Source organism: Thamnophis elegans, chromosome 5, assembly GCF_009769535.1.
Source record: "Thamnophis elegans isolate rThaEle1 chromosome 5, rThaEle1.pri, whole genome shotgun sequence".
Lineage (NCBI taxonomy): Eukaryota > Metazoa > Chordata > Lepidosauria > Squamata > Colubridae > Thamnophis > Thamnophis elegans.
The window spans coordinates 95,871,372-95,894,619 of NC_045545.1; the positions used below are offsets into that span (position 1 = coordinate 95,871,372).

A 23,248-nucleotide genomic window follows, 5' to 3' on the forward strand; every position below is an offset into this window, starting at 1 on the left:
AAAACACCATGCAGTAGCTGATTTTAAGCAATATTTTCCCTGTTTACCATTATTACATTGGAGAATGGGAACTGAAAAATTAGTACCAGTCCAGTAGCTGCTTAATGAATTTAGGTGAGCCAAGATCAGAATCACCGATCTTTAAGCTGATTCTAATAAATGTGAAGCTATCTTTGAGTGAAACTCAATTCCTGGTGATTTACATAGATGGATTAATGAAATGAAAGCACTTTGGGCATGACTTTCTTCCAGGGTATCTTTTGGTTTTTCAGTCTAGCCCTAGACTTAATTCTCTAGGAATTAAGACTAGATAGTACTGGAACTGTAATTAAATGATTTGCAAATCAGTTTGTCAAATACAAACTAATGTCCCAGATCTTTTAGCACTTTCTCGATTTATCAGGATCTTCTTCCTGACTATTATTTTTGTATTATAAACATGCCTTTTTTTTTTTACCATGGATGTTTTACGTTCTGTTCATGTGTACTTGCAAGAGTCTTATGATTTCTATAGTATAAAACCCAATTGAATTAGTACACTCTTTTCGTGTGTGTTTATACTCCAGTGATGGGATACAACCGGTACACCCCGGCTCCCCTGCTGGGAGCACCAGATACCGTTAAGGTATGGTGCTCTGGAGGGCTCATCCACCCAGTTGCAACGGGATCCGGAACCTACCAGTGGTATACCCACTGAAATGTTCCTTGAATTAATAAAATAGCTCGACCGAGTGATTTTCAAAAATGTATTTTACTTTTATGACTTTTGGTGGTGAATAAAAAAGCAAGAGTAAAAAGAGAAAAAAGATTAACAAAATAATAAAATATTTTTATTTCTAAAAAAAAATAGGTTTATTGTAAATAAACTATTCCATTATTCAGCAGTGAGAAGGGGAGAGACTAGGTTTAGGAGGAAGGAAATGATTAGTTCTAGGTGACGATGGGATTTGAAAGGGACTGGGGCAGTGGGTTGGGTAAGGCACGCCGACCTTCCACCGAGAGCAGAGTTGGAGAGGACATGTGAGTTGTATGACGGCTAATTTGATGGAGGTTGTGGAATTGTGTTACCAGGTGCAGCTGGAGGGGATTAGAAGAGAAAAAGCTGAAGATAAGGCAGTGTGTAGAAAAATGTTGCCCAGAACAGTCACTAGCTTCAGCAAAATGAATAGAGGAAGTCCTGAGTAATTGTATAGCAATAATTGGTAGACTATAATATTCGGGTTTCATGGAACAATTACAGGATAAGTAAAGCAATGAGGCTGTGGGAATAGCTCTATTTTAAGGCTCCTTTATGAAAGGGTTAGGTCAAGTTATTTTTAAAAAGAAGCTAAGAGAGATTGCTTGAAACTCAGACCTTTTTTTGACTACACCCTAGTTTTAAATGGGCTCCACCCCAACCCCATTTTTATCTATGTGTCTATTTCCCTTCCCCACCCTGTATTCCATTTTCCTCAAACTCAAAATCTTCTATTGCATCTACTCCTCCCCATAAGAACTGCCTTTCCTGCAATAATGCATTTAACTCTCTATATTGGAGTTTACTTCCTTTCTATTTTTGAATGCTGTTCTTGTTTGCTTTAATGATTGGCTTAATTAGAGACTATGCGATTCACTAATCTACTTATGCTGCCCTTTAAAATAAATTGCTACTATCTTTTCTAATTGTTGCAACCCAGCTTTTTTAACTATAGCTTGTCCTTATTATTTAGACTTTTATATCCAAATTTTGACATTTCAGGTTCTTCTCTGTTCTGTTAAGTTTTTTCAGACCCACAATGGCATATTGATCTCATTAGTTTAAATTACTTAGTGACTGCATCTGTAGCCTCATGCAGATATTAAATAGCTCTGGGGACAAAATAGTATTTTATTTGTCTCCACGGTGCTCTTATAGAAAGATGAAGAAATCAACCTTGAAGCCATATTGTAGCCCTCTTTCTTTTACAAGAGATACTGCAATTATGCCATCACTGATATTTCAGTCTTATGCAGAAAGGGATTCTACCAGGGGTTTCTGGCAGCATTTTTCAAGAACTCCAAGGAGGTTCTACGGTTGCATATGATGCATTATCCATTGTTTGAGCCCATTTGGCCAATGCCTGTGGCTATTTTTAATAAGCTATGTTGGTCAATAGTGAAGAGGTTCTAAGATGGGCTGCATTTCTGCAAGAGTTTCTGAGGTTGATTCCCTTAATCTCTGGCAGAACACTAATGCTAAAATAAAACTTTATACCAGCAAATGTTCTTATATAATCATGTGATTTCAACACCTCCTGTCATCAAATCACCCGTCTCACACAATGGGGTGAATTCCAGATCAAGAGTGTTTGAGATGAAATCAAGAGATTTGCCTGTCCTGTGTTTGTGACCACCAGTGCACCAAAAGGCCTGGTGGTTGCCATGGAGCCCATAAAATCCCCAAATGGATTATCCAAAACAGCATGAGTGTCCCCTTAGAAAATTACCCTGAGGCATACGACTTCATTCTCAAAATGACTTCAGCCAGTTCATGCAGAAAGGCCATTGGGTAACACAGTGGAAGGCAGGCCAATTGCAATTCCCATCTGTCTCTCTGATCTCATTGCATGGTCAAGACGTCACCTGCTTAGCAAAATGGACACTCTATGGGTCACAGTACCCCAATGCCCAAGCCTAGGATGATCATGAACCATGAGTTTAAAATAATTCCACTTATTTTACCCGCCCCCAATCTTATTAATATATTGAATTTCCTCATCAAGGATTAATTTGGCTTTATGAACTGAATTAGTACTGAAGAATAATGCCAGGGGGAAATAGGGAACAGCAGTAGAACAATCAGTTAAGTGGGGAATGGAAGAGGAATTGGTTGTAAATAAGCATGTCTCATCAGCGTACCCTTGGTTACTATAGCAATAGTATTTAGACTTATATACAACTTCATGGTGCTTTGGAGGACTCTCTGAGCAGTTAACAAATGTCAGCATATTGCTCCCAACAGTCTGGTTCCTCGTTTTACCGACCTTGGAAGGTGTATAAATCCAGTCCCTGTGAACTAACTAGAACTGATTTCAATATTGTAAATGTGTGTCAAAATAAATACCATTATGGGACAAGGCATACGGTTGTTTATGACAATGGTTATATAATATTTTTAAATTAATGATTTTCATTGGAAAAGAAGAGACAATGGCATTGAAAATTAGCTATAATTTAAATTTATGTTGACTCTCTCCACTTATGGGAATGTGCCTTTAGCAAAATTTAGAAGACTGAATATGGCCAAAACAATATAGTCTACTCCTCTTTTAAGGGGTTTATTAATCCTATAAATTGAGTTCTCTATCATACATCAAGACCAACGTTTCAAATGTCTTCACAACTTTTTTCTCTACATATATTAGAACTCTAGTTCTATCACTTTATTCAGTTTGTTTTTCAGGTTGATAATGGTAAGCAGAAGTCAGATATTTTTTTAAAAAAATGATAATAATAAAAGCTTTATTTATTTTTTAAAAATTTGAGTTTCTAGTTATTAACTGCTCCAACTCCTTTCTGTAACAGATGGAGGAGGTTTTTCAATTTGTATTCCTGCAATGTCTGATACAGCTCCCACAATTTAATTAAGTTTTTCATTTATCTGTGTCATCTTCTATCACCATTGTATCATAGTTCATGGTCTTGCCCTTCTTCATATAGGAGCAGTAAATTTAATTTTGGACAGTACAGCTCTTGGTTCATCAGTTCCCTGATGTGGGTGTGAAAATAGAATGCTGAAACAGGATAACAAAAATCTGGAAATGATTTTCCTGGCTTTCCAGTGTAATTGGTTCCTATGTACTAAGAATTTGAAAATGGTTTGTTCTTCTGCTTCCAAAGAAGATGAAGGGCAGTGAGGTAGTTCAATGCTTATTTATAGATACTGATTACCCTGATTTTTTTTAAAAATAAACCTTGTTTCCAAGTTGCTTAATTGATTGCAATAGTGTGATTTCAGTGGCAATATCTGGTAACTAGATAGGGCAAGAGTGTCTTTGACAGACCTCAGTGACTTTATTGTTATTGGCAATAATATTTTTCTGGTCCTGATTTCTGAAAAAAGTTATTCAGGAGATGGTTCTATCAACTTGCTATATGCCCTTGTGGCCTTTGGCTTGCCAGTGACAAATCTATAACTCAGACTATTTAATTACATTAAATCATAGGGGGAAATCATGCAAAGGCATCAGTAGCAATAACACTTAGACTTATATACCCCTTCACAGTGCTTTACAGCCCTTTTTAAGCGGTTTACAGAGTCAGCATATTGCTCCTAACAATCTGGCTCCTAATTTAGCAACCTCGGAAGGCTGAGTCAACCTTTGAGCCAATCAGGGTTGAACTGCTGGCAGTCAACAGAATCAGCCTGCAATACTGCATTCTAACCACTCAGCTCAGGTTCTGGATATCTAGGCCGGCTTTGGCCAGCATAGTACAGTATCAGAGCAGGTACAGTATCAGTGCATCAGGTATGATATGAGAAAATAGATCTTGTACATGAGTGGCAGTTCCACCTTTGAATTCAAAAGGTATCTTTAAATGCAGTTTCCAATATATATATAAAAAAGAAAAAATGGGAGAGCTCCTCACTGATAATGCATGTTAGACAGCTGGCTAGGGTACAGTTCCGATTCTTTAGCATTTATCATAAGTATTTTTTGTCATAATTTCTTAAGCTGGGTTTTTTGCATCTCTGCTCAAAAGTATCACATGATATTAGTAAAAAAGTACTTGGTGAAATTAGGAAGGGAAGCATTTTTTAAACCCAACAAAACCTCTGATTTTAATAGGCCATACAAAGTAGATGCTATTAAGATACTAACAAAGTCATACCCTTAACTTCTAAAAATGACTTTTGGAGTATTTTTAGTATTTGTTTTGCTGAGCTGATCAATTTAAAAAACTTGGCAATTTGCGTCCTATAATAACTTCCTGTCAGATCTATCATAATCTTCACATTCTACTACAATCTTTGAAAGCTATTGTTAAAAAATGAAGATATATTGTTATGGGAGTAATAAATTTCATGATTGACCTGCTTTTTCAATCTGCCTTTTAAGTTAGGAAATAATATAAAATGTTATTTAACAGTAATACATTATTAAACTTTAGCAGAATTAACAAAAGAAACAAAAAGCTAATCTGGAGTATTTTTTTTAAACTGGGTAATTAGTCTTCTGCACTATAGCAGCAAAGTTACAACAAAAGTGCTATATATATATATTGTATATCTTGCAAAGTGTACACTATGAAATAATATCAGCGAAAGGATCATAACATGGATATGAAATGCAATGCGGGGGGAGGATATATTTTGAGCCTTTTAGCTCTGAATACTGGTGCTGACTGAGTTCAATTGTGATTTTACAAATGCACCTGCTAATTCTCCATGCTTAAATGTAAACTTATGTTTGTTTCTTTGTTTCTCTTTCATTCAGGTGTGGATTTGACAGGGGCAGAGCCCAACAATTCTGACAACAGAATAGAGAGAGTGGATCTTTATGCAAAGGTTGATGAAGCACTCCTAGGAGGTGATGTGAGTTATCTCTCTCAGCCACTTACTCCAGAGAAAGAGGATGCACTTCAGGCTCTAGCAGTTGCTAACTTGCGGGCAGCTCTTATGAGCAAGAATAGCTTATTGTCCTTGAAAGCTGACATGCTGGGAGAAGAGAGTTCTCTGCTCTTTGAATATTTACCCAGAGGCACACACTCATTGTCTTGTAAGTTGCTGTTTCTGTGCATACTACTAAAAGGTTAATTAGCATTCATAAAAGAGCTGTTAAAGCAAATTCAAGTCACTCTAAATTTATGTCCCTGTGTGATGGACGCCACTTGAAATGTTCTCAGCCATCTTTAGAATCTACATTCTGTGTCTGAAACATTTTAGATCCCAAGTAGCGGCTAGGCCGGGCAATGCATTTATGTTTTGATTGTACCTTTCATAATGCATGAAAAATGCCCCTCTGTATAACCCTTGCTTTCCTCTTGTGATGGCATGTTTTTAGATTTAAGGTTATTTTTCCCATTGGATTGTTTGAGAACATTCAGTTATATGAGTCTGTGATATGTGGTATCCGTACTATTTAATTTGCTGGTCAGATAGCAGTATTTCTAATGTTACAGTTTAACTCTTTTGTGTTTAGTTAAGACTAATTCACACAGATAGACAAATTTGGCTTTCTATATGGAACACTTTGGGCTGATTTATTTTTTTGATTATTAATGTGTATGTTGTGTTTACTGGGATGGTTAAAATGCCTAACGTTAAGTATGTCAAGAGTCTGATCGAGCCATCATATTATTCTAAGGATCAATAAAGTAAATGTATTAAATACTAGCTGAATACCTGTGCTCCACTACAAAACTATGTGATCAGGCTTGATAAATAAACACAGCTTGAAAATTAATGAGTAGTTACCATCAACCTCTCCTTTCCCCTTCTCTCCCTCAGGCTTGCCCCACAGAGCCTCCCCTATCTCCAAACTCCCAGCTAGCAGTCCGAATGAGTCATGTGCTGGCCATGCCCACATCCAAGTTTTCAAGTTGGGGGAGTAGAACGTCTAACTCCTTAGCATCAGAGTGAATTAATAATAATATACGAAATACTAATGCTCTGATGGTCATTTTGAAAAATTCTTTGTTACCGAGCACCTAGAAGCCAAGAGGAACATACATGCCAACTTTCCCGTTTGTAGGTTTTCCGGTTCTGGAGATTTCGTGATTCCTGCATGAGTGTTTTCACGTATATATAGAGAGATAATAACTCGCGATTTGCCATTGGTGCTTTGCTCCTCATTTTGTTAACCACAGAATACATGCCTGAATGGCCTTATCATTTCCCCAAAGTTTTCCTCTTCAAAGTAGCTAAAATCTTGCCTCTTTGAGAATACACCTTGATTTAATGGACCTTGGTTTTGCAGGTTTATTTTTTTAAAGCTCTGCATCCATGTTTTATTCAAATTCTAGGCAATACTGGAATTTTGTTTCTTGGCAAAATTTGTTACTTGGACAAAATTTGTTACTTGGCATCAGTCTGGTCAATTATTGCTATTCCTTCTTGAAGCAGGCATTCACATATTATCTGTAAATATACCTGGGAAAGTAGATATCTTCAGGACTGTCTACTGCAGTGAGATCCTTCCAGGATAAGTTGCTTATTGTCCCCCATTTTCATGAGGTGAGATGAGGTGGAACCAGAAAATACTGTTGTTTCATCATGACTCCCGTACACTTAAATAACTTTCCTTCAGAAGGTAGATGTCCCCTTCAGTGGTGACCTTCCAGAATGTAGTGAAATGATATTCTTCTGAAAGTCTTTGAAGATCGTTATTGGAACCAAATTTTGGCTTGATTCTTATTTATAAATCTTGTGCTGTGGTGTGAATGTGTCCTAGAATAAATACATAAATAAATAAATAGTCTTGTGCTTTATTTGTTCTAATTTGTTTACTTTGACTTGCTGATATAGTGGTTTGGATTTCATTTTATTTTATTATAATCTGCCTGTTCGTTATGATTTAAGCATATTATGAATTTGATAAATCAATTACATTTATTTCATTCACCATTTTACTTGTAGCAAACAGGAAGATCCTGTGGTTTTATTTCAAACTGTAGTGCAACATACAGACTTGTACAACATGTCAAATGCTTTGTGGAATGAAAGTCTCCAATTTCTGCATTATAAATACTGTTTCTGTAATATTGATTTAATATAAAAAAGCTACTCTATTAGAGTGTTTCAGATTGCTGCACTATAGGGAGGAAAACAGAATTTGATTCCTGGACAGAAAAATATGGGCTTATTTTAGGTTCCACCACAAAACCGCGTTCGACTAAAGTGCGCTCGACGAAACCGCGTAGCTGACGTCATCACAGCGCGACAACAGCGCGGAGAAAAAAGCACGCTGTAAACACTAAAGCTAAAATTAACCCCTAAACCTAACCCCCCTAAGCCTAATCCTAACCCTAAACCTAACCCTAACCCTAAACCTAACCCTAACCCTAACCCTAACCCTTAACCTAACCCTAAACCTAACCCTTACCTTAACTTGAATTGGCTTGCTTTCAAAGCGCTATTTAAAGCGCCATTTTTTCTCCGCGGTCGCTGTTGTCGCCCTGCTGATGACGTCAGCGACGCGGTTTAATCGGGCGCGCTTTAGTGGAGCGCGGTTTTGTCGTGCCACGCTTATTTTAATACTGAAATAATTGGAGTAGTTACCTGGCAGGTATTGGTGCTTATTATTGAAGAAATTAAGCATTTGAGTAATAATACTGAGCCACCCCCCTTGCTATCACTCTGCTAAACAACTAATTCCGACAAAACTGTCTACACCTTAGGATGTCAAGCCACCTAGTAGGGCTGTGTTACCTATTGTCTTCATCTTTTCATCTTTCTTATTATCTTAGCTTCTTATAACTATAACTTTGTTATTTGTATCTCATAGTTTATGTTGATTGCTTTTATTTAGTATTCTATTATGATTTATCTTGTTTATTTATTTAGTATCCTATGACCATCACTGAGTTTGTATCTTATGATTTACGATAAGTGTATTTTATGATTATGATCATGATTTATCACTTGTTGTTTTTTTGTACACTGAGAGCTTATGTACCAGACAAATTCCTTGTGTGTCCAATCATACTTGGTCAATAAAGAATTCTCCTCTCTTCTCTTCTCCTCCCTTCCCCTCCCCCCTCCCCTTCCCTTCCCTTCCCTTCTTACTAATTTATTTTTGCTGAAGTAGAAAATGAAATGCTTATTTTTTATAACCACAATAATTACTCTTTGAAAAATAAAATCATGTTTTTCAACTCAACATATCAGATAGAAGGCCCAGTCGAGTGGCATCAAAATCTGGATATAGTTGATGCTTCTAACGTGGACCCCATTTGAGCCAATGCAGTGCATTGAATGAAATTGGTGTTTTCGTCTGATGAATGATCTGTGCTAGGAACTTCAGTAAGGGATGGAGTAGGGTAGAGTTCATTCCTATTACTTCTTTTGCAATTCTCAGTATTCTTTAGTACCATTAACAATGATATCTTTCGGCAGTACCTGACAGAATTGAACCTTGGAATGTTTTCCCACAGTGACTTTAGTCCTTTCTCTTCTGATCAATCTAAAATGTGTTTTTGTTTAACAAGATGGAATCTGAGTTCAGGTTTTGTATAGGGTTTCTGCTTCATACCTAAATGGAATATTTGGGACAGCTAATTTAGAAGTTAGTATTGAAGTGGCATCAATGTTCTGGTGTCCTCAAGCCCTGTTGTACCTGCTCATGTACTGTGACATTAATAATGGACCTAGTTATATTCATAATAGATTATAGTGTTGATCAATAGGGTGTTATGTTTGTTAATTTTGTTTTAAAATGCAGAGAATGAGAACAGACTTTCATTTTTTTCTCATCCTGTGTGTGTGAGGCGGTGTATGTGTGTTTGTGTGTGTGTTTTCTTATTTATCAGTGGTCCCTTGCCAATAAGACAACCAGTCTTCTTTCATTTTTCTTACTCTTGGAAACACAAGGTACATCTGTAATCTTGTGCACTCCTGCAGGGTCATTGTGTAATATCTTAATTGTCTTATCCTTAGGGAACTCTTGATAAAGTGAACTGGATGTTTAAGTGCGCTCCAAGGCCTTGGGTACAATGGCAGCTAGAGTCAGAAAAGACATGTTGGTTCCTGGAATGCAGCTTTTTCTTCCTTTAGGCTTTACATAGATAACCATCGCAGAATAATTACAGTAGTTATTTTTCAGAAAGAGCTGTAGCTGTCAGTGTGTGTGTGTGGCACGGGGACAGCGGGGGGGGGGGGGGGGACCTATTTGGAAATGAGTGTTTTCCTCCCCGGGCAAAAAATAAGGTAATACCCTGGAAATATATTTCTCCTCTTACAAAAGATCTTCCTTAAAAATTCGAGCACATGACCAATGGGAATGCTGAAACAGTCATAAGTGGTTTCCCTTGTCTTTGATTATATGATATGCTTTCATATAAAGTATGGTGAATAGGTCTTATTATTTGTAATCAGTGTTTCAAATATTACTATTTCTACTTAAGCCATTCACAGTTTACATTTGCAGTATTTGTTTCATTAGCTCATTATTGTAATGTAAAAATATGAAGTAGGCAAATTTTCTACAACTTAAAAACTAAATATTTCTGTACTTGCCTGCTTGATTTTTGAAACTTCTAAAATGAGGGAGGAGAAGGAGATATACAGTATAGCATTAAAACCTATTAATCATATCTCTTTTGGTTTTTTTTAGAAGAAGCTCTTGTCTGCCTAATTAACTTAGATAACCTTATAATCTTCTTTCCGCTCCTTCTATCGGCTTTCTTTTTAGAAACTGCTCTAGATATGGGTTATGCTCTGATGTTCAAGTACCGCTTTTATAGGAACAAGCATAGAGTTATGGTGAAGTTACTGTCTTGGAACATTTTTAATACAACCATACACAATATTTAGTGGAAGGGATTGAAATCATTAGGTGTGATTCCCCCCCAACTGGAGATGCCTCTATATTCTCTACTTATTCTATATATTACATAAGTTAAATAAATAAGGTCCAGGATAATAAGATGAAAGTTTGCATACTGCTCTTCATTTTTTGCTTTGGAAGTACAAGGTGTAGAACTGTGTTTTCTTGACATCCCTAATGCTTGAACAACTGCTTTGCATATTTGGTACACTTCATTGTTATGTTCATATCTTGGAATCAAGTCTTACGTTTCCTTCAGCCATATCATGCTGTGCTGCTGTTGTTTCTTTTCATAAGAATCTGCTATAAGTTTTAACAGTATTTTACAATAAGGTGCTGTATAGTTCATTAGATTACATCTTAATGCGGGAGATTGAGAAATGATTTTCCTTACATGCTATATTTTCTTGAATGTCTTTCTATAGAGTAAGTTATTTGCTATTAAAATGTAAAACTACTGTGATTCCAGTGAGCGCTTACGCTTGGTTTAGCTACACTCAGCTCTATCTTGGTGCATGTTATTTTCTCCAGCAGTAGGAATATTTTATACACTTCAGCCTGTATAATCTATGGGACATAGGTACCATAAAATTTAAATTCATGTAACATTTCATTCTTTTTTTTTTAATGAAATTGATATTTTTCCACTGGTATTTTAAGCAAATCTTCATTCTTATTGATTGAGATTCATATATATTTTGTTATGAAGCTCTGTTACAGCACATATCCAACTTTGGATGATACTGGAACAGCTAAGCAGGGTCAGTTCAGTTACCTGGAGGAGAGACCACCAGGAAATCCCAGAGTTTCAGTCTATTTTGAGAAGTTTTGTTTTTTTAAACCCTCCTACAGGCACGCAGATGGCTTCTGTATTGTTACTGAAAAACAGTCTTGTAAGTCGCCAGGCATCAAGCTCAACTAGACAGGATAATTATGACCCTTCCAAACCATCTAATAAAAAAGCAGACTGCATCTGTTGCACTCTTCCCTCACAAATACTGATTTTTGTGGTAAGAAAAAAGATAGGATCAAAGAATAGAAAAGGACAATTATGTTATATCTCGAAGACAGTGACATCTGAACCTCTTTGTAAAATTAATTATCGAAGCAGTTTGATTTTATAGAAGAATCCCTCTCTGGATACATCTGAAAGTCAGCATTTGATTGAGAGTAACTTGAAAATCATTGTTGTTATGGCATCATTTTTTATTTCAAAAAGTTTTGAGAAACCTTTTGGAAAAGCGATACTTGAAAATATTTTGAATGCTACTGAATGCTGAAGAAAGATGATGACGGAATAATATGCCAATATCAAAGGGCGTCTGGAATTTGCTCTCATCACCTTGTCTCCTGGTTCCCTCTGCACTTTTGGGTGGGGAGATTATTTAAAATGACCTGTGGTCGTGGACTGTTTTGTCTCCTCGTTCCCTCTACTGACAGAAGATTTAAGCTGCAGCAGTCCATTCTCTGACTTTTGTAAAACCATCAGCTGATGGTAATTCATGTGGGTGAGATTCGTTTCCTGTGTTCCTCAGGGGCTGGCACCCAGTTGAATAATTCCAGGGGCGAATGTAATGGCAAAATGGAAGTACCACCTCCGCAGCTGGTTTCATCACAGCTTGCCACTCAGATCTCCACTCCCATCATTACCACATCTGATAATGTATCTCTAGAAACTCTTAAGAGAGTGTTATCTTCAACTCAGGTAAGATAATAATTGACTATGATTATGCTTTATGGGACCAGGTATTGTCAAATATTTGGGAGATAATTAGAATTAATCCTGAACCTGTGGCCTGAGGTAGCGTACCGTACTTTGTTAGATGGGGTAATATTTCAGAATTATTAAAATACATTATTTACCTTATATTGGTAACACTATACAGTAGTCCTCGTCTTATGACCACAGAATTATTAAAATACATCATCTTATATTGCTAACATTATACATTAGTCCTCAACGTACGACCACAATTGAGCCCAAAATTTCTGTTGTTAAGTGAAACATTTGCTAAGTGAGTTTTGCCTTTTTTACGACCTTTCTTACCCCAGTTGTTAAGTGAATTACTGCAGTTGTTTAGTAACACAGTAGATAAGTGAATCTGGCTTCCCCATTGATTTTGCTGTCAAAAGTTTGCAAAAGGTTTGCATAACCTTGGGACACTGCAACTGTCATAAGTATGAACCAGTTGCCAGGTATTTGAATTTTGATCACACGATCCTGGGGAATATTACAAAAGTACATGTGAAAAATGGTTATAAGTCACTTTTTTCAGTGCTATTTAACTTTGAACGATCACTAAATGATCTGTTGTAAGTCGAGGACTACCTGTATACCTCTTTTGCCTCTTCTTGTAAAGGCTAAGGATATCTTTGTAATGCATAGATACATGGTGATTTATGCCTTCCACTTCAAACAGTAGTGGGTCTGCATTAAATATGTAGACCAGTTAGACAGCTATTTTGTATTTACTTTTCTGCAAATAAGCCTAATTGAAGTCAATGGATTCTGGAGTTAACGATATTACAAACATGAAAACACATTTGTTTATTGCTTAGAAATACAGGTTTTTATTGGACAGGTTTTATTTTTAGGTTTTCATTGGACAGATTCAGATACATTTGGAAGCCAGCCTTATACCACAGATATCATAAAGCACAAACCATTGTTTAGATAAATATATGATCAAGATATATGGAATTATTTTAGGCTTGCTATTATTCTAAACACAAATACACGAGAGAAGTACTGTTTGATAACTGTAAAATGTAATTTAAAATTCTGTAAAATGTAGGTTAAAAGACTTACGTTTAATTTTTAGCTAAAAGTTTCATAGTGTTCTCAGTGATTAGTGTCCTGACTTAATAGCTGCTAATCCTGTAAAGAAGAACGATCTTTCACATGAGATATACAGTATTTTTCGGACTATAAGACACACGAGAGTATAAGGCGCACCTAGATTTCGAAGAGTAAAAGAAGAAAAAATAGATTTTGGCCTCAATGTGTCCGATTTTTGGGCTCCCCAGCCGCCTTGAGCACTCTGCAGGCCACCCAAACCCTCTGCACATACCGTTTCTGCAAAAAATGGGCTCCTTTTTTATCTCTCGAACCCTGTGCACATTCCATTTTTACTTTCCCCAGTCCCCAGGAGCACTCTGCCGGCATCCCAAACCTTCTGCGCATCCCATTTTCACCAAAAATGGGTCTGGTTTTGCCCTTGTTTGGAAATTTCAAAATAAATTATTCAAATTTGGGGATTTTTTTTCTGTTCAGGAACAGTATAGGAATAGTTTCATATTAGGTTGAATAAAACAATTTTGTAAGAAATTCAGTAACGTTCTCTAAAAGCAGCAAGTGAGAAGGCATGAGAGAGTTTCACTTTCCCCTCTCACCAGCTGAGTCTTCTATAAATAGAACCAATACATTGGAGAAGGTATTCCAAATCTCTTCACAGCTAGGAAGCATTGTGGGAGCTCTTGAGCACTTCATTACATGGAGTCCTGTTGGTTGTTTGGAGTTGAAAATATTTGTGTCCATGCCGAAATGGGATGTATAAGATTTTCCCTTCTATTGCACTTAAGCAATCACCCTCAGAAGATACTTTATAGGTGGCCAACTCCATTCCCCCAGAGCAGATTTTTTAGCACATGGTGGGATTATAGGAGGGAAGAGAAAATTGCATTGCATGGCCAAAAATCTATGGGCTAAATATAACCTATTATCTCCTAAACCCTAACCCTAAACTTAGCTAGTTCAAGAATTAATGAGTAAAAACACTAGTGGCCAGAGAACCAATGTGGCACTTTAATCCTCTTTGATGAATGGCAAGATGTAAATCTATATAAATGTTTCAGTTTCTATTAATCAAAATTTATAATGAAGTAATTAAGACAACTGTTGCTATACTACTACTTTTTAATAAGGAAATTTAATACTTGTTTTACTCATAGCCTAAAAAGGTGCATTGATATGAAATTATAGTCAACTCTCTGTCCAAGTATTAAATGTAATATCTAAAGAAAGGTTTGATTTCTGTATTATTCACTTGAAACAAGGTTGATTTTAAGAACAATAAAATTGAGCAAAATTATAGATGTTCAATGACTTGTTCTTGGAATTTGGATGTCCAGGAAAAGCATGCTTAGCTTTTGGGGATAAAAATAATATTGTGGAGAAGATTTATTAATATTTATGAAATTACAGCCAGATTCAGTACCAAATTATTTGTGAAATAGATATTATTTGTATCTTTAGTGCTGCAGGATATGAAAGAATCAAACCAAATACAAGGAATTTCTGACTGTTCATTAATTTAATCATGCTTTTCTATTTCAGATCACTCATGATAGATTTCTAGCATTGTGGCGTTTAGATGGCTTTCACACAGGTAAATGGAAAAAAACCCACAAAGCTCAGTCATGTATGATTCTAAGTATTAAAACTAAAATTTACTGTATTCACTCCTGTTTTAGATATGAATACTGCACAATCTGAAGACATGGACTTGGACCATGAAGATTTGTTTTTGGGTTTTCCAGGACCCAGGACACTGTGCTGTATTTCCTGCAGGAAATTTTTTAAATGTTTGACAAAACTAAAGGGACATTTCCAAGAACACACATTCCCTATGATTATTCCTCTTGATATGACTGACTATCCTAGGCCCAACCTGACTGGTTCTTCTGAGCACATGTCTCGTCACCTTGCCCGCTTCCAGTGTTCAAAATGTCCCGCAAGCTTCACACTAAAGTCAAACATGGATCGGCATGAAAAAACAACCCCTTTCAATTGGAAGAAGATGCAGTGCCCTCACGGCCTCAAATTATTTCGAGACAAAATGGACTTAAATCAGCATTCTATGTCTGTACACTCCAGCTAATGTCTCTTCTTGTGGGAAGGGCTTTCTTTCGTACTTGGAAAAACCTGACTACTCATAAGAAAGGTTGCTATTTAATTTCCACGCAGCCACCTGAAGAACGTCTACGACAGAATATTGAAAATCAGGAATATGATCTTAAACTAGGAAGTGGCATGGAATTCAGCTCTTCAGACCTTGAAATACCTAACACCTCATCTGGGTAGTGTACAGGTAGTTCTCCATTTAACAACGGTTCATTTACTGCCATTAGAATGTCACTGAGAAAAGAGACTTGTAACTGGTCCTCGCACACACAACTGTTGCAGGAACCCCACTATCAAATGATCAAAATTGGGGCGATTGGCAACTAACATGTACTTATTCAGGGATCACGTGATCACCATTTGTGGCCTTCCCAGCTAGCTTCTGACTAGCAAAGCCAATGGGGGAAGCCGATTTACTTAACAAACTGCATAACAACCATGACAAAAAAGGTCATAACATGGGATGTACCTCAGTTCACAACTGCCTTGCTTAACCAAGGAAATTCTGGTTCCAATTGTCGTAAATTGAGGGCTACCTCTATTAAGTTTTGCTGGTACTGTGGTATAAATCTTTTTAATGTAAAGTAAATCCTGATTAACATCAGGTACAGAAAGGGATTGTTTACTCTTACCATTTCTAAATTCTATGCATAAATCTTAAATGTGAAAGTTTTAATTTTTTAAAGATTTGGTATGCATAATTTTTAGAGAAAACATTTAAAATATTTTTGTACTATATTTTCACAGTTGGTTTAAATTATCTATAATATATTTCATTTTAACGCTGTGTGATATCAGCACTTTGCAATCCTAGCGTAATTCTGCCTTAGTAGCAGTATACTAGTTAGAAGTACATCTGCGTTGATTCTTCAACAGAGTAAAAATACATTAACCATATTTTGTCTTCATTGGAACTTTAAATCTTGCTACGTTGATTCTGAAATATATTTTTCTCCCCCAGGCCTCCTGGATATGTGCATACATTCTATGTCTGTTGATGTAGGCCTACAAAATTCTTCTGGCCTTTTAAAATAAGTTAGAAAGGAAGCAGTCCATCACCTACATGAGGGTATCCAATCAAGGACTCTTCGTTTGACAGTTTAAAAAAAGAGTAGTTTTTGTAGTTCATTTGTAATAGATTGTCTGTGAATGTGGTAGGGTGATTGCATAATACAAGCCTAATTTAAAAGCATCTACAGGATGTCCTATAAAAGAGAGATAATAACCCACACACTTTATTTGTTTATAATTAACAGAACTACTTGTTCTTTGGGACTAGAAAAGCTACTCATAACCATCATTCTGTATCATGTGAACAGTTGAAGAAGTTAGATTGTTGTTGTTAGATTTTGTCAGGCACAAATAATAGCAATAGCACTTAGACTTATCTACCGCTTCACAGTGTTTTACACAGCCTTCTCTAAGCAGTTTACAGAGTCAGCATCTTGCCCCCTAACAATCTGGGTACTCATTTTATTGATCTCGGAAGGATGGAAGGCTGAGTTGACCTTGAGCTGGTCAGGATCGAAGGAATTGAACTTCTGGCAGTGTAAGCAGTGTTAGCCTGCAATACTGCACTTTAACCACTGCATAACCATGCCCTTAACCAGGAACAGGAATTGAATTCAAAGCGCTAAGAATTTATTCTTGCTACCTATAACAAGAATCTCATTTAGTAATGGTCAAGGTAAATTGACCCTAGATAAGGATGAATGGAATTCACCGGGGTGGTGGTGGTGGTGTTGACTTATGTCTATTGCTTCGGTGCAATAATTTCAAACTGATGGAAGGGTTTAACCCTGCCCTCCTGCTCAGCCTGCTCATCTCCTACAGATTTTATCCCACCTTTATTACTTTATCAGTACTGTAATCTAGGTGGCAAACATATATACGGTAATACTCCTTCCTCCCACTATTTTCCCCACAACCCGCACCCTATGAAGTGGGTTGAGCTGAGAGGAAGTGACTGGCTCATGATCACCCAGATGGCTTTCGTGCCTAACGTGAGACTACAGTTTACAGTCCCCGGATTTCTGGGCCAGCACCTTAACCACTAAACCAGACTAGCTTTATAGACAACTTAGTGATCAAACCGTTCTTTCTAAGGGTGGTAGTATCAGTGCTTATGAAGATGAACCGTAAGGATTTTTCTCATTAGTGAGAGTTGTATTTGTAGCAACATACTCTAATGAAATGTCAGGTGTGGGAGTAAGAATCCAGTAGGTCCTGAAAGGAACAGCTGAACCGATTGCAATATTTAGTGTTAAAAGTTTTATTTCCTAATCTTAGGCCAACATCTACTTTTCTGAAATCCAGTTTCTTCACCCATTTGACAATTTTATCCATAGTGATTTTGAAACTGTGTGGAAAATGTTGAGCACGCTAAAATATAAAAATGACTATTGTTCATCCTGATCCTTACTTGGAAGAAATTGTCAGAAAATCTTTTATTATCATAACCTTTTTTTTTAAGTTGATAGTTGTCAACATATTATGTATTTTTTCATATTTATCATTTCTCCACATTGATTCAATTACAAACTCTCGTTCTCATGTACTAAAAATCAGAGCAACATTGCAAGAAGTTGTTTGATGTAATTCAAATCAATACAAGTACACAAAGGCAAACCCTGAATTGTGCTGCCCTTTATTCTTTTTGCAAAAAAGTGAAGAACTTGTATACGCAAGGCAAGGAGGTCTCTAATAAGATAGCTGGATGCTACTGTGAGAAAAACACTTGACTTCTGAAAAATAATTTGGTACCTCAGGTCCTCACCTATAATTATGAAACACAACTCCCTCCAAAACTGCCAAGTCAATGTGCTTGCAGGCCCATCTGCAAAACAGTTGTGCGTAAGTGTGATTTGTAGAATTAAAGGCCTGGCTTCCAGGTCAAATTGAATATCATCTGCTTCAAGGCAAGATCAATACTTTTAACACTTAAGTCACAGAGTTAAGCTCCCAGCTGAAAAGAGAATGAAAAAAAAACACATTGTGAAAGAGGCTTTGTGCTGGCCAAGGGTCACTAAAGACCCTTGAATAATTCTAGGCAGCTTTTTAAAACATGGATTCATTCACAGGGAAGACAATTTGGATAGTGGATTATCATGGTAGAGTGTGTGCTTTCTCTGGTAGTAAATGCATTAGTGAGGAAATTGTGTTGTCTATGTCACACAAACTGCTGGTGGTCTTTTCTTTTTTTTCCCCCCTTATCTATGCGCAAGTTTGTTTGGGAAAGGACATTTGTGCAAGAGTGGGTGTCACATGAAGTAATTTCTTTCTTTTTGTAGTATGTTTTATTGTTTTACTCCGAGAGAAGTGATTAGTAAGTATAAAGCGTAAAGAAGTGAATCTGTGCAGTTAATACAATGAGGGATTGCTTTACTCTAGACTAGCAGGTTTCATATCTCCATCCACTTCAGATGGTATCTCATATAATGTCAGTTCAGGTAATGATAAGCTAGTCTTGCTAGGCTTCGCCGTGCTGTTTGGAGAGGGATTTTTTTAAGCAGGACTGTCTGCATCTAGCCATCATTGGCTGAATACATAAAAGGCTGAACAAAGTCAGACCTAGTTATCCCTTGAAAGGGAGACCACTAGAATATGCTAGAGGTAGGAAAACAAATGTTAAAAAATCCTAAAAGCCAAGATAACTACATGGATGTGTCCATGATGTTACCAAGAGTCAACAATGAGTGGAGGACTTTATCAAGACACAGAAGAAAGCAATATTTGAGGTTTGGTATGCATAACTCTTATTTCTTTCCTAGGAAAATGGCCATTCAAGTTACAACGGCACTGAAAAGTGACTTAGGACCGTTTTTCACACTTAGAAATGTTGTAGCACCGCCATGGTCATGTGATGAAAATTCAGACACTTGGAGACTCATATTTATGACCGTTTCATTGTCCCAGGGTCACGTGATCATCTTTTGCGGCCACCTGACAAGCGGAGTCAATGGGGAAGCCAGATTTATTTAACAATTATGTTACTAACTTAACAACTGAAGTGATTCACTTAACAGCTATAGCAAGGAAGTCATAAAATGGGGTAAGATACACTTAACAAATGTCTCGCTTACCAACAGAAATTTTGGGCTCAGTTGTCATAAGTTGAGAACTACCTGTACTTTCCTCTAACAGCCTCTTTAAATAAGCTATCTTGATTGAAATATATTTAACTTGGTTGTGTATAGAAGCAGAGGCACCAATACACAATGTAGTACAATACAATAGCAGAGTTGGAAGGGACCTTGGAGGTCTTCTAGTCCAATCCCTTACATAGGCAGGAAACACTATACCGTTTCAGACAAATGGCTGTCCAACATCTTCTTAAAGGCTTCCAATGTTGGGGCATTCACAACTTCTGGAGGCAACTTCTGTTCCACTGATTCATTGTTCTCACTGTCAGGAAATTTCTCCTCAGTTCTAAGTTGCTTCTCTCCTTGATTAGTTTCCACCCATTGCTTCTTGTTCTACCCTCAGATGCCTTGGAGAATAGCTTGACTCCCTCTTCTTTGTGGCAACCCCTGAGATATTGGAAGACTGCTATCATGTCTCCCCTGGTCCTTCTTTTCATTAAACTAGACATACCCAGTTCCTGCAATCGTTCTTCATATGTTTTAGCATCCAGTGCCCTAATCATCTTTGTTGCTCTTCTCTGCATTCTTTCTAGAGTCTCCACATCTTTTCTACATCGTGGAATCATAGAATCACCAATCATAGAAGCAGCTAATGAAAAAAGTTTCAGGAACCAAATATTAGTAGAATAATTTAAAACGTGTCTTTTATGTTTCTTGATTAAGGTAGTTTTCAGATATGTTGGCTACAGAATGGTGAAATTCTGTCCTCTTGTCTTTTCATAAATACTCAATCTTGGAATTCTTCACATAGCGGTTGATATCCCAAATTTCAATGATCTTTGAAAGCCTGATGCCTTAAATAGAGACGTGCAAATAATCTCCCTCCCTCTCTCTCCCTCTGTCCCCCCCTCTCAACAAATAAATAATATAAATTGTATTGAGTTGAACTGGGGGGGAAAACCCAAGCAAACTTTTCCCCTTGTGGTATCTTATGTGGAAATGAGTAGAAATTATTCTCAAGCTTATGAGGCCTTTAAAAGGCAACCTTTGCCTTTTAAATAGCAAATCTTTTAAACTCTTCTGTCACCCTGTTTTATGGACTACCGGTAGCAAAATGTTTGCCATGTATGCAAACATTTTTTTTTCCTGTCTCCTTCCAATTAACACAGTTAGCCTGCAATTTTATAGTCTGGCGGCTGCTAAATAATTTATTGTGCTCTTTGGCAAACAGTGGGTGGGGAAAGAAGAAAACACAGCAAGAACCGGCAGAGATCAGCAGATTAGATTTGATATTCTGGGGGGAAACGGCTTCTGGAATATTTGGTTTTGTTTTGTTTTTTAGGCTAAGAAAGAGACAGCAGTTCATTTGCTGAGGCCAGAAGCTAATGGCTGCCTGCGAGAGGCTCCCATGCATGTCCCACTAAATTGAATTCCCCAAGGGCTGGCTTATGCAAAATGCTCTCAGCAGGTTGTTTCCACTTGGTTTACAGTTCAGTGGAAGCTGATGATGCCAGCAAGGCTCACTCCAAGGAGTGTGTAGCCTTGCAACTTTGTTCATTGACAAGGTAATTGTTACAAGCTGTGAGCCAATTCCAAGGTCTTCCAGAGGTCATCTGGACAAAGAATAACAGAGTTGGAGGGTCTTCTTGGGGGTCTTCTAATCTAATCCAGAGATTTCCCCAGCCTCTGGTCCTTGGCCCACTTCCGGGCCTATTTAGAATTGGGCCATGCCAGTGGTGGGCTGGAGTATGCATGTGCGCAGCTCAACTTGCACGAGTGGTGGGCCAGTGGGCAATCGTGCATGTGCCTGCTGGTTTGCTGCTTGCACAAGTCAAGCTGCATGCATGTGCGCCGCTCGTGCAACCCACTTCCACTCCTCCCCACATCCAGGCCGCCAAGACACAAAGATTGGGGACCACTGTTTCAGTCCGACCCCCTGCTCAGGCAGGAAACCCTTTGGTATAGTAGGGCCTATACCATTCCAAACAAATCTCTTCTTAAAACCTTCCAGTGATGAAGTACCCACAACCTCTGGAGGGAGGCTGTTCCACTCCTTAATTGTCCTCACTGTTAATTCCAGGTTGCTGCTCTCCTTGATTAGTTTCCAACCATTGTTTTTTGTCCTGCTTTGGAGAATAATGTGACCCCCTCTTCTTTGTGGGAGGAAGGTGTGCTGGGTACGTTTGCCACCTTGAGTTGGTTGTAAAAATAATAAAGACAGGATGCAAATTAAACAACCTAATCTATATCCTAGGATAATTGCTGTGAGAATAAAAGGAAGGGGTATCCTAGAGAAAGATGCCTTGAGCGCCTATAAAATGATTAGATTAGGATTAGATTAGATTATTGATTGGAAAGAGTGAAACCACTCTGAGATGCACTGCCATAGCTACTGTTTTCTCCTACCTGTTTATTCAGTCTCAATATTATTCCTTTCCTCTTGAATCTTTGTCCTTCATCTTTAACAATCTGATATGTTTGAAGCTGGCATATGTCAACTTGACACCTAGTAGCTACCTGGAATTCTCTATATATGAGGGAATAGGCTGGTTTTCTCTAGAGATGATCGGGCAATAGAGGAATAATTGCTTTTTTTGTGTGAGTGGATTTATTACTCCCTTGCATTTCTTTGCTTCTAGTCTCAAATACAAAATGTTATCTTATTTCGATAATTCTTTTACTACAGAAGTCCAAATTTCATTGGGATGTTAAAATGAGGAATTGTGTCAAAAATCCATATTTTCTGCATTATTGGCTATAAAGTTGTTCTTGTTTCCTTCAATCCTGTTTTCTTTTCATTACCTATAGTGTCAATATACTAATTAGAGTTTCACCTGCTGGATCTTCTTTCCAAGGCAATTGAATTCTGACACTAACTGATATAACAAATTTGGTTATCAAATATTAAGATTAAATATGTGATATAGTCATAGAAAAAAATGAACATAGTTGTTTAGCCATTAATTTAGATAAAAGCCTTAGGACCCTTAAAGATTCATACATATGGGGTTATTAGCTCCCTCTAAACCTGATTTTTTGCTAGCAGATGTTTATTTACCCAAGTAGATAACATTATCAGTATGAGTCAGTGAGAGGTTAACTGCCTGTTTACATGCAGTAGTTTGCTCTGGCAGTTTTGGTGGGGTTGTAGTTTCTTCCTTGGTGGTTCCTTGATCAAAGAATTGTTTTCTGCCTGATTGTTTGTCTGATGTTGATCCCTGCTTATCTAATATTGACTTCTGTGGAGAAGATCTATTGCAGTCTTTTTGCTTCCTTCCTAGGTTTGGCACTATCTCTTTTTAATGGTGTGTAAATGTGGTTTGTCTCTATGTGTCTATTGATGGATGATTTGTCTGAATGCCCAGCCTCCAGGAACTCCTTAATATTTTTGGATTCAGTCCAAGATGTTAATAGTTTTCCACTTGAAACTGTGATTGAGAACAGCCCATGGGGTTGGACTGTGGTTGAGAATAGCACATGTGTTGTCAGATTGTGTTTCATCATGTCTTCTGGCAAGAATTTGGGGGTGATCTGCCAATCTTTTGCCTGCCATGAGTTGATTATGTACTAAAGAAATAATCCTAAATTCATATTTATACATATATAGTTTGTTTAGTGGCTGTTCAAAGTTAGAAAGTTCAAAGTTACAAAGTGGCATTGAAAAATGTCATCACCATACCACCTTTGCAGTTTCCCCATGATCATGTGATCAAAATTCAGATGCGAAAGTCCAGTTACCTGTTGGAAAAAACCACCTT

The 23,248-nt window shown here is 37.3% G+C and overlaps 1 protein-coding gene across 1 annotated transcript in view; it reads left to right on the forward strand.

The window, feature by feature from the left end:
• Nucleotides 1-23,248, forward strand: part of ZBTB46 (zinc finger and BTB domain containing 46) — a 46,210-nt gene that overhangs the window by 20,942 nt on the left and 2,020 nt on the right. The window contains exons 3-6 of the mRNA XM_032217811.1: nucleotides 5,457-5,738; nucleotides 12,041-12,210; nucleotides 14,842-14,893; nucleotides 14,979-15,595. Of these exons, the coding sequence (XP_032073702.1) occupies nucleotides 5,457-5,738; nucleotides 12,041-12,210; nucleotides 14,842-14,893; nucleotides 14,979-15,385 (911 nt within the window). The 3' untranslated portion in view covers nucleotides 15,386-15,595. The remainder of the gene's footprint in view (nucleotides 1-5,456; nucleotides 5,739-12,040; nucleotides 12,211-14,841; nucleotides 14,894-14,978; nucleotides 15,596-23,248) is intronic.